This window comes from Lampetra fluviatilis, chromosome 51, assembly GCF_964198595.1.
Source record: "Lampetra fluviatilis chromosome 51, kcLamFluv1.1, whole genome shotgun sequence".
Taxonomy (NCBI): domain Eukaryota; kingdom Metazoa; phylum Chordata; class Hyperoartia; order Petromyzontiformes; family Petromyzontidae; genus Lampetra; species Lampetra fluviatilis.
The window spans coordinates 4086756-4099106 of NC_136325.1; the positions used below are offsets into that span (position 1 = coordinate 4086756).

Genomic DNA, 12351 nt, shown 5'->3' on the forward strand with positions numbered 1-12351 from the left:
GGGGGGATTATGCAGAAATTCTAGATTTTAAGCTTTCGTGACTGCAAGGATTCATACTCTTAGTTTTTTCGGCAAAGTTACGTAGGTAAAAAATGAAATTAAAGTTAATCCAAATTTTTTATAAATTAATAAAAATAAAATAATTTATTAATGTTAATTTCATTTTTAACCTACGTGACTTTACCAAAAAAACTAAGAGTATTATGCAACCAGAATATTGCATTGAACCAGCGATCTCTGAATCAAAAGTCCTGTGTGCTGACCAATTACACCATGGCATTTCCCTTTACTTTCGATATCGACGAAATGAAGCTATTGGGAATCTGGTGTCTATTCCATCGTTATAGGCAGGGCTTTTGGGAACGAGGGGAGGGGCATTGGGGGATCGATCAGAGAGGGGGGCGGGCACAGATGCTCTAAAGGCAGAGTTGTGGATGACTATCGTTGTAGGGGCTTTGTGGGACTGAACGGAAGGGCTGTGGGGGATAGATCAAGTGGACAGGATTAGCGCGGTTGGCTATGTATGGTGCAATAGAAGTTCAACATACATACGTATGTGGAGATGGGACGAGGAGGAGTTTGGGGGATGTGTGAATTGGTCCACGCAAAAAAGAAACCCGGGCTTTTTGTGTCATTCGGTGCAATTGTGAACAACAGCCATATGATCTCATCGGTATAATCATTGCGTTCACCGCAGCTCAAAGACTCAGTCCCTACAAGGCGTGTGGTGAAGTCAGGAGATGTCCCATGTTCTGCTCGGCACTTGGAGGCCTGAAGATCAGAATCGGTGATTTTGTCGACAATGTGTTCGGGGAGGCAATTCCATATCCGGACAGCGGCGTGAAGGGAGCTTCTGTCCATGGAGCAATTTTCTGGCAACTGGGGGGGCAAGTGCTGCCCCTCGTTATGACACCAAGCTTGTAGTAAGGCATTCAATAGTTTGGCGTGAACACGTTGGCAATTTGCCAACCGAGCCTCTGTCCTCTTCTCGACACTTGCACCAATGTGTGCGGTAGTATCATGTAAAAAAAATACCGCCCCATGTAGGTTGCCCTTCAAAACTGATGGGAACGTGAGGTTCTAGGTCTGGGCTGTTGCGGTGGATGGGGCGGCAGAGTTTAGCTGCCACTGTTCAATGGTTAAGCCAGTGGCTTTTGTTCGATGGTTAGCCAGCGGCCGTTGGCGAAGCATCGAACAAAGACGGTCACCGCATCGCACGTTTTCAGATGCGCTTCTGCGGCTGTCTGGAACGCTCTTCTTTCCGATATTAGGAAGCCACTGGACTTTAAAATCTAGATTTAAAACGAATTTCTTAAAAAAAAGTGTTTTTTGTGTTTAGTTTGTTGTCCATTCCTTTTCCCCGCACATCCGATTAGCACGGTTGGCTATGTCCGGTGCGAAAGAAGTTCAACATACATACATGCTGTTCTCAGGCTCACATGAGTGTATTGCTCTGTGTATATCAATATGAATATGCCAGTGTACTGTAGGGTGTATATCACTATGAAATATACCAGTACTCATGGCAGTGCACTGCAGGGTGTGTATCAGTGTGAAATCTACCAGTACTTACGGCAGTGTACTGCTGCGTGACCTCCTCTGGGCTGGGTCCGAGTGTGAAGTAGAAGTCAAGGATGCCCCCCGTGGTGCGGTAAGTCACCGCTGGGTTGGGCTGCAGAACAATGTCTGCTCGCACAACAGGAGTGACATTAAGGCTGTGCGTCAAAAACGCAACTCACGGTGCCCATGACCACACACACACACGTACAAATGCAAAGTTCCTCCGTATAGCATTGATAGACTGTCGAGGCAAGTGTGTTTAGCAAATGCATTATACTGGTAGGAACCTCCTAGTTACACCAGCCCACAGGGGATTATTGTGTCCGTCCGTCCGTCGTGCATCCAAAAATGGGAGGGGTGGGGCTGGGTGGAAAGGGGAGGGTGGGGAGGGGCTGGGTGGGGAGGATGGGGAGGGGCTGGGTGGGGAGGGGAGGGTGGGGAGGGGCTGGGTTGAGAGGGTGGTGCTGGGTGGGGGGTGGGAGGGGTGGGGCTGGGTGGGGAGGGGCTGGTCACCCCGTGGTGCCCTTATAAAACTCAACGTTTAACCTACTCATGCCGGCTTGTGCCCGCCCTCACAGTCGGCCATATTTGCGGAATACACCACGCCGCCGTTAACCCTGGCCATTGACCGAGCAAGGTATGTGTTGAATACTCTTTGGTTCTTTCGGTAAAGTCACGTAGGTATAAAATAAAATAAATTAAATCACGACGTTTCGGGTGCAACACAAGCGTCCGTCATCAGGTGGGACAACCACAGCAAGAAACAATTGTTTGGATCCCTGCAGTCACGAAAACTTAAAATCTACATTATGAATGCCAGCAGTGCGTATGAAGGGGTGGTGTGGTAGATGCCATGGCAGGCTTGCTTTCGTTTCCCCGTTGCTGACGTTTACACGTCATGCAAGGTCCTCATTTAAGGCTGAGTGTACTTTGAAAGGCCCAGGACTGGCTCAGATAATTGTCACTGACGTTAACCATGGCCAGGAATCGACCTCCTGTTACCGGGTTCGTAGGAGTGCAGTGCGCAATGACAGGCAATGGCATCAACAACAACAACCGCCGTTCGCTGCCGAGTGGCCGGTAGCGGCGGGGGTGTGGTCACGTCGCCATGCCATCGCCAGGTTCAGTTCACTTTGAGGCCACGTGAATTGCGTCGCGCGGTTTGTTCAGATGGGCTTCACTGCCAGGCTAGGTGCACTTTGAGGCCATGTGAAGTACATCGCGCGGCACGTTCAGATGCGTCTCTGCGGCCGTCTGGAACGCTCTTTCTTTCCGATATTAGGAACCCACTGAGAGCTCTGCACTTTTAAATCATCTAGATTGACATTCATTTCTTTATAATTGCTTTTTGTATTTAGCTTGTTGTCCTTCCCCCGCAGATACGATTCGCGTGGTTGGCTACGTACAGTGCAAAAGAAGTTCAACATACATACAAGTGTCGAAGGCTAACTAAACACTTTCACGATGACGATAATGACAACACACGCTTCTCACCCATGGCATTGCTGTTGAAGAGCAGAACGCTGTGTGCATTGGCCCCATCCTCCACCGACATGTAGTAGGGATGCACCCCGTATGCGTTTGCTCTGTACTGTGGGTACACAGCACACACACAGAATCAGAATATTGATTTAAAACTGGAGGAATCTGATGAAATATGAAGCTCTTTTTCTCTAGGTGCCCTGTATGGGCCGGGCCAGCGAGTAATGAAGGAAACATTACAAAAGACAAGTGGAGTGCAAAAGAGCAACAATGGTAAGCAAGTCACAAGTATTTTAGTTTAGCACGTAGGCTTTCACGACAAATATTGTCCATGAGAGGTTTTTTTGGGTTAGCTTGTGTAAATATAAATCTGTCGTTAAACCCGCCACCACCCAACACAGCTATTTACTAAGGTTTGTAAATGTTGTGCGTTTACTTTTCAACGCACCGGTGTGCTAAAGTAGTAACGAATTGGCACGTTTTGTTTACGTGACAAACCGTACTCATTGGCTGTGTCGGGTGGTGGCAGGTTCAATGACACATTTATATAAAGTCACGTAGAAGAACAGACTTGGTCTTCACCTGAGGATGGCTGCTTGCGTTGTGGCCGAAACGTCGTGAGAATAATTTTATTATGTTTTATTTTTATTATTTTATTACTTCCCTTCTACGTGACTTTACCGAAAGAACCAAGAAGATGAATCCCTGCAGTCACGAAAGCTTTAAATCGAAATTTAAGACGCATTTATATTTACATGATCTAACCCAAAAACCTCTATCATGGATAAATGCATTATATAGGTACAATTTATCAAGCTTGGGTGAAGGCAGCAGAAAACAACAACAAAAACAGTCCCAGGCCACCAACAAGATAACAACTCCCAGCAATCCCTCAATAACATTAACATTGAACTATTGATGCCACAGTCTTGTTATAAAGTGCACAGTAGGGCCAGCACATGAGTGACATTTAACACATTCCTGCAGAGGGAGCTGGTAGGAACGTTGGGTTGCTCGGTCAATGGCCAGGGTCAACGGCGGCGTAGTGTATTCCGCAAATACGGCCGACTGTGAGGGCGGGCACAAGCTGGCGTGAGTAGGTTAAACGTTGAGTTTTATAAGGGCACCACGGGATGACCAGCCCCTCCCCACCCAGCCCCACCCCTCTCACCCCCCACCCAGCCCCACCCTCCCCACCCAGCCCCTCCCCACCCTCCCCTCCCTACCCAGCCCCTTCCCACCCTCCCCACCCAGCCCCTCCCCACCCTCCCTTCTCCACCCAGCCCCACCCCTCCCATTTTTGGATGCACAACGGACGGACACAATAATCCCCTGTGGGCTGGTGGAACCAGGTGCTTTCTACCAGTACTACCGCATCTATAGCAAGACACTCGGATGGGTGGCACTGAGTCTTTGAAGCCATTCGTGGTCAGACCGGTTTTGGGTGCATTGGGATCTACGGGTGAAATGCGCCTGACAAATTTAAATTATTATCGCTATTTAAGAGTTCAAATGCAGGTTTATTGGGCTGACAACAATGAGCACCGCTTGTTTTGGGAAGCCAACAGTGGTCATAATATGGTGTACATTGGCAGTGTAATAGTCACGTGGGATTGCCACCACTTACTTGGGGGGCCACAATTGAAGATGAGTACCCATTTCAACTAAAGTACTCTTTAAACTAAAGTACCTATTTAAACTAAACATGTTTTCAATTGATGTGGGTTCTGCTCTCCAACACACCGGTGTTCTGAACTAGTTACGAATTGGCAGGAATGTTTACGTGACAAATGGGTTTAATGGCACATTGATATCTACGCGATCTAACCCCAAAAAACCTCTTTTATGGATAATATTGGTCGTGAAAGCCTACGTGTTAAAATAAACTCAGACTATTAATACCTATGGAGACGTTTATGCCAATATCAAACATTATTAAAAATAAGAATATGTTTTACCCATTCTGGCAATAAAACAGGTGTTAAGTTGTTCAAAAACCAAATAGATACCTTTCATAACTATTCAACTAAACTCTTTTTATTTTACCAGGTTAAGGTCCACTGAGCTAGATAACTCTTTTTCAGAAGGAACCTGGCGATCACAAATAACAGCTCAACGCAGTGGCTTATTTGAACCAGGAAGCCATTTTGAAACGTAACCCTCCCTTGCATGATGAATTAAAAGCAAAACCAATTGTTGTCTTGTTTTTAGTTTAATGTGATTCAGACCAAAGAACCCCACAAACATGTTGCATTTTATTTTATACCAACGAAAAAAATTCTGATCCTGCTCATTACAGTGGACACTTAGCGTCTACCGGCTGCCACCATGTTGAACGCCAAGCTCTGCTTTACCAAACATTTCTGCCATGCTGGGCATCATATTGTCCATCGTCAGTTGCCACGATGAATAGGTGACGTCCTATAGAGAGGAGGACTGTGTGTACTTAACATTTCGGAGAACGTGCATCTGTACGTATGGTATGTTGAACTTCGTTCGCACCGTACGTAGCCAACCGTGCTAATCGGAGGACGTGCAGGGCGTGGCTGAAATGTGAACATACCACGGTTGCCACCGTGGCGAGATGTTAACTACCTCGCCTGGTATGCAGGAGGTCATAGGTTCGATCCCGACCCTGACGCCTGTATATTTGGAGTTTGCATCTCTCTCCCCGTGGTTGCCTAGATTTTTCTCTAGGTCCTCCGGATTTTCCCGCCAAATCTAGAAAAACTGCATTTAATATATTTGGCTGCTATAAATTGCCATGTGATACGCCACTTAATTGAGCTATCATTTGTGGACAGATCACTTCTGTAAAAGAGCTTTACAACTCAGTGGGCCTTATTACCTGATAAAAAAAAAATTGGAATAAAAAAGTTATTTTTATCAAAGCAGTCCACCGTAGTACACGCGATTGTCTGAGACTCTCCCGAGCTGTGACTGTCCTGAGTGGCACGAGGACACCGCAGTGAGAGAGCTCTGCAACGGGGATGACGTTGTTACCCCGGGAGGCTGATCCTTCGAGAAGTATCCCCACGTCTCCCAATTGAGCTTGAGCTTGAACGTGTCGTGCTCAGTCTCGCCAAAGCCGTAGATGTTCTCGCTCGGCAGCAGCGCAGACATCTGGATGAAGCGGTCCGTGAAGGTGAAGCCGGCCGCCTGCGAGTTCCAGCTGAGGACGAGAAAACAGAGGGCCCATTGGGCGGCCTCGATGGGACACCCCCGTTGCCTCCAACGGGAACCTCGGAACCAAGCGGGGCCCCCCCCACCCCTGAGTCAATGCCTGGCTTTGAGCCCCCCCCCCCCCCTTTGGGTAGGTGTCTCCAATGCTGTAAATCCTCCCCACCCCTTTCCCCATCAGCACATCTGTCGCTGGATGTTTGCTTTGCGGAGTCGGAGGCAAAATCGTGATATGACGGCCTCACAAGACATCCGAATGATACACAGCATAGTGATTTAAATAGGGACGGATGGTGAGTAATTGATTGACAAAATAAATTAACTTTGCAAAATATGTAATTAATTAAAAGCATTTTATATTAAATAACAAAGAAAGCATTTGCAATTTTTTATTTAGAAATGGAATGCACTGCACACCAATATTTGATCAATTAAAAAAATTGTATTAACTGAAATTATTTGTAGAATGACTGTAACAATAAAAGAATGTACTAACTGAGCCCGTAACTAAGTTATCCAAGATTGAAAGATTGCAACCGTCTCGCCAGTGGTCTGCTGGTGATGATATTACGTCCTCACTGTTTCACAGTCATTTTATAAATGGATTAATCAAATTAAATGAATGTAATATATCGAGAGGGATGATATACTAAAACAAGAGCATAACTTCATCGCGAGCAGACCACGTGACAGACCACGTGACAGACTGATGCATGTGGATTGTCTACACAATGCCAGGCCCTTTGTACAGCTTAATCAGCACGTGAACAGTGTTCCGACCTCTGCATTCTTACTTTTTTTATGCTTTTATTTACTTTCAGAAAGCCTTTTTGGAATAACCCGAATTCTGATTTATTCAAGTCTGGATCTGTCACGAATTTAGGAGTCGAATGAACTGACACTGAATGTATATATGCGTACGAAGTGTGCACGGCACATGCATGTATGTATGTATGCGTGCAATTGTGTGTTTGTTGTGCGCACTGTGATGGCAATACTCACATGACTTTCCCCGTGCTTTTGCGGATGACGTGGATTCCGAATGGGCTGTCCACGAACTCCACATGGTACAAACGGGAAGCCTCGGTGCCACCGGGGACGCTCGGTTTGTTGAGTGGGACCGGAACTTCATATCGAGCTTTTGCTGGATCGTAAATCTGGGGATAAAAAATCACGATTTGCGATATTTCATCCCTCTTACGTGGCTTTGGGTTGTACCGCTTGCTGTTAATGGTGACGAGATGTTAACTGCCTCGCCTGGTATACAGGAAGTCGTGGGTTCACAACTCTGATGGCTGCTGTATATATGGAGTTTTCGTGTTCTCTCTATCCCCGTGATCGCATGGGTTTTTATTCGGGACCTCCAGTTATCCTCTACACATTTAGAATCAACGTGCGTTCAGAGTATTTGGCTATTTACATCTCCACATGATAAGCCACTTCGATGAGCTATCAATTGTGGCCAGGTCACTTCTGAAAAAGAGCTACATAGCTCAGTGGGCATTACCTGGTAACATAAAAAATGTCATAGTTTAATTTATAGTTTGGCATGATGTCCAATGTTTATCTCCATGCGCTGGCATCTTCAGCTTTCCCAGCACATAACATGTGGCATCCAAGGGAATGGACTCCAAAATTCCATACAACAAATGATGGTACGTGCATATAATAGCTTTAGATATGCTGATGCGCATAATCCCACAGCACCGCCGACTGTGCGCAGAGTGTTCGTGTCGGCGCTTAGTGGTGAATATTTGTTCTCTATTTACCTTGGGAGGTCTTTCGTCTTACCCCGATCTCCGGCTTTAGTCGAATCCAGCTTTGAGAGGTTTTTATGCAAGTAATATTTATGCAAGTAATATTCAGCCAGGTGGCTCAGCGGTAGAGCAAGCAGCTTGCAATCGTACGGTTGTAGATTCAAATCCTAGTTATGGGTTGATTTATCCCCATCATCCCTCCCAGGGTAGATGCAATGCATACCATTTTGTGAGGAGGTCAACAGTGGTTATACTATTTGTGCGTCTGGTGCTCGCCAAGCTGCATTGGCTTCCGGTTGCTGAACGAATACATTTAAAGGTCGCGCTCATTACACACAACGTGTTTGCCACAAATGCACCACAACACCTTGCTGGTCTCGTCAAGGAGCATGAGCCATCATCACGCAAACTCCGCTTATCCTCGCAGCAGTGGCTTTTGGCTAGCAATCGAACAGTCACTGCATCACACGCTTTCAGATGTGCTTCTGCAGCCATCTGGAACGCTCTTCATTCCAATATTAGGAAGCCACTGGAGCTTCCACACTTTTAAATCTAAATTGAAAACTAATTTATTTGGAACCGATTTTTGTCTTTACGTTGTATGTACTTTCCCCAGGCACCTCCGATTTGCATGGTTGGCTACATACGGTGCGAAAGAAGTTCACCATACATACATACCGTCAATGGAATGTAAAATTTCCATCTCAGTGCTCATTTCGAACCTTTTCGTTAATTACTTACCTTGACTCGGAGGCTGTGGTCGCTGAAGAATTCGACGTCCACGTTGAGAGTCTCCACCGTGGGGTTGCTGCCGCTGTCGTAGCGGCGTGGGTAGGCCGCGTTGCGCTTGATGACCACGCGCTGACCCATGGCGGTGGGGGTGGGCGCGCCCGTCGCCTCGTAGCCGTAGACACCGTCGTAGATGCACCACGGCACGCCGGGTGTCGTGTGCTCCTGGCACGCGGGGCAACGGAAACACGCGACGAGTCGATCGCGCTTCACCGCGGCATCTTGATCGTGATGACGATGCTTGGCTTGGTAGAGCTGCCCTCCTTCACAACCGAAGCATTCTCGGTGTGCTTTGCACGTGATCAGCAACTTACATCACATCTCATCTCAACACATTTGAACGGTACCTGGTGTGACACAACAAGAAAGACGGTTATCACATCACGCGTTCTCAGATGCACTTTCTGTGGCCATATGGAACGCTCTTCCCTCCGATATTAGGAAGTCACTGGAGCTATGCACTTTTAAATAATCTGGATTGAAAACTCATTTCTTTACAACTGCTTATTATGCTTAGTTCGTTGTCCTTTCCCCACACCTCCGATTAGCATGGTTGGCTACGTACGATGTGAAAGATATTCAACATACATACATTAAAAAGGCTAACTCAGCACCTGGCCTGTGTAATCGCAAATTGAGTAATTTTTGGGTAATTGTGAAGTTTGTTAAGTTTTGATGATGATGCGAGCATACAATGGCCGAAGCATTCTGGTCTCAGGGGATCTTTACTTATCCACTGTGAAGCAGACGACACGTAGTTTAACGGTTGATACAACACAGACCACAGTACTAACCAGAACGCCTTGCAAGATTTGCGGGTAACACGCCACGTCACTGCCCCATTATTGGTGAGGGTTCGTATTACAGGGAACACGGGTTAACAGGGGTTAACAGTTTACACATGCGGTTTGGAAATTTCCCTCCAATTTTCAATGAAAAGCATCTTGATGAGCAAAGACAATCATGGGCACGGCAACATCGCTCTGATTTTTTTTACGTCAATGAACGCGCGTATTGATACTTTAACATGTAGGCTTTTGCGACCAATATTATCCATAAATATGTGTCATTAAACCTGCCACCACCCGACACAGCCAATTAGTAAGGTTTGTCACGTAAACAGAACATGCCAATTCGTTAATAATACAGCACACCGGTGTGTTGGAAAGCAAAGCCACAACATTTACAATCTGAGAACGATGTTTCTCCAGTAATTACAACAAATCTGTCTGTCGCCTGATGAAGCTAGTTGTAGTTACTGGCGAAACGTCGTACTCAGATTGTGGCATAGCGCTGGCTGCTGGCGAAAAAGGGGAACTGCGGTGTATGGAAATACGGCAGCAGGCATCTGGGGGAAAGGTCAGAGAAGGGGCCCAGCGGGAAGCCCCGGGAACTCGCTAGTAGGTTCCAGAAGGGGGGCGTGGCTGGGGCGGAGCGACGCCACGATGGGAGTATAAGAGGGGCCCCTGTGCGGGACCTCGTGGTTGTTCCTGGAAGTGGGATCCCCGTTGTGTTGCTCAAATCCAACATCGTCACCATCTCGTCGTCGTTGTCTCCATCTTCACTATCCCGGGGCGCTGTTAGGCAGACAGCCTCCCAACTGTTCTAACTAAGTAGTGCTGCCGACATTAGATGGTCTTAATATTAATAGTGTGCACCCACGTAGGGTGTGTATTTTCCCGATGGTGCTTGTTCAATGTTCAATAAATAAGTGCCTCCAAGTCTTACTGTCTCCGAGTTGAGTGACTACACTCGTAACGAATTGGCATGTTCTGTTTAGGTGACAAACCTTACTAATTGGCTGTGTTACACGATCTAACCCAAAAAAAACGTAATATGTGTGTAATTGCATTACCCCTCAACAGCACTCCCCTATGACGTCATTCCCAGTAGAATGAGCACATGGCAAAAAGGGCGGGCGTAGTGTGGCGACCGCAAGAGGACACACGCGTGACCGCACCTTCCATATGCAACCGCGGCTTTCGCAGCTCGACTTTGAGGCATCGGCCTCCGGGTAGCAGTCAAAGCGCTCCTCCTCGTACTCCCACTGCACCTCGTACTCTGAGCCCAGACGCATGCCCAGACCTCGGATGTGGCCCACCTGACAAAAGACCGATGGGCAGCATCTGTTAATGGTCCCTCTTTCAAAACCACACCACTTGCGCTCTTCCCAGTGATGATAAATTATTAGTTAGATGTCATGTATTGTATAGTTTGGTGTTCAACCAGGACCAATTTCGAACAAAAAATGCCTTTGAAATGCTGGGCAGTTCACCAGACTTGGTTTAAGCAAGGCTGACTGTTCACGAGAGAATGACATTCAAAACGGGGTCTACTGTTTGCTTGCATTGAATCAATGCTGTTAAAAAGAGTGTAGCCAATGTGATGTGTAAAAAAACGCGGAGTCGATCGGACAAATATGGGAAGGAAGCATCTTGTCTGCTAATTTATTTTATTCTCAAAAGAATAGGATATAAATTGAGTGGATGCTGCCGTGGTGTAACGATTAGAACACTCTAACTTGCAATCCAGACATCACTGGTTTCAGCTCCCAGTACGGCAGTTTAAACAATGGGGCGAGTTCCTTAACTCACCCCCTCACCTCGGTCCACCCAGCATCACGAATGGGTTCACAAGTTCATTGGTCGGCAGGACACACGTGGTGGAGTAAAGTGTGGGTACCCCCACCTCGTCCAATAAGTCTGGCCAGCATGGACCCTGAGGTCAAGAAACACCCTCTAGAGTCTAGAAGGGTCTCTCTAGAGCTCGCTCTAGTGGAGGCCCCTTCTGCCTGCAGAGTGCCTGGCGCTGCAATGACAAAACGCTGCTCCTCACCCTGTTGACTTTGTCGAAAGAGAGCTGGTTTGTCGGAATGATCACTTCTTCTCCCGCTGAGTTGATGACTTTGGCGCTCCCGATTGGAAAACTGAGGCCCAGCAGTCTCAGCTCATCAATGTTGATCCCGTCCGGGTTCGTGTACCCTCCGTCCATGGTAATCTGTAGTCGATTCTGTAAATCGAGTTCGTGGGTGAAGACCTCAGGTCAACCCTGCAGAGTGACTTAGTATAAAGGGAGAGGGACTGGGGGGACATCCAGAAACTCAAGGGGGGGGGGGGGACATGACCAAAGTTGTCCACAAATGTTAAACGCTAAACCGAATAAATATATAATCTGCTCTTGTCTATCATACACTCTGCTCTAGTTGGGCTCCACGGTGGCAAGATGTTAACTCCCTCGCCTAGTATTCAGGAGGTCGTGGGTTCGATCCCGACCATGACGCCTGCTGTATATTTAGAGTTTGCATGTCTCTCTCCCCGTAGTCACGTGGCTTTTTCTCCGATTTAAAATCATGCATCGAGACTACTTGGCTGCTACTATAAATGTATACGTGATGAGCCACTTTATTGGGAGATCATTTGTGGCCAGGTCGCTTCTGCAAAAGAGCTGTGTAGCTCAGAGTGGGCCTTATCTGGTAAAATTAAGTTTTTTTTAATAGTTCTCACTCAGATCCTAATAAGAATGTGCCAGTAGACACAGGCGTACTTCTTGCTGCTTCTCGACCAAACTGTGGCCTTCATCCTTC

At 47.0% G+C, this 12351-nt stretch overlaps 1 protein-coding gene across 1 annotated transcript in view; it reads right to left on the bottom strand.

Moving 5' to 3' along the window:
• LOC144948874 (sucrase-isomaltase, intestinal-like) overlaps positions 1 to 12351 on the bottom strand; it is a 329860-nt gene that overhangs the window by 22292 nt on the left and 295217 nt on the right. Inside the window, exons 23-29 of the mRNA XM_078878575.1 lie at positions 11604 to 11777; positions 10729 to 10869; positions 8721 to 8933; positions 7225 to 7379; positions 6046 to 6214; positions 3055 to 3151; positions 1574 to 1686 (exon numbers count right to left, since the gene is read on the bottom strand). Of these exons, the coding sequence (XP_078734701.1) occupies positions 1574 to 1686; positions 3055 to 3151; positions 6046 to 6214; positions 7225 to 7379; positions 8721 to 8933; positions 10729 to 10869; positions 11604 to 11777 (1062 nt within the window). The remainder of the gene's footprint in view (positions 1 to 1573; positions 1687 to 3054; positions 3152 to 6045; positions 6215 to 7224; positions 7380 to 8720; positions 8934 to 10728; positions 10870 to 11603; positions 11778 to 12351) is intronic.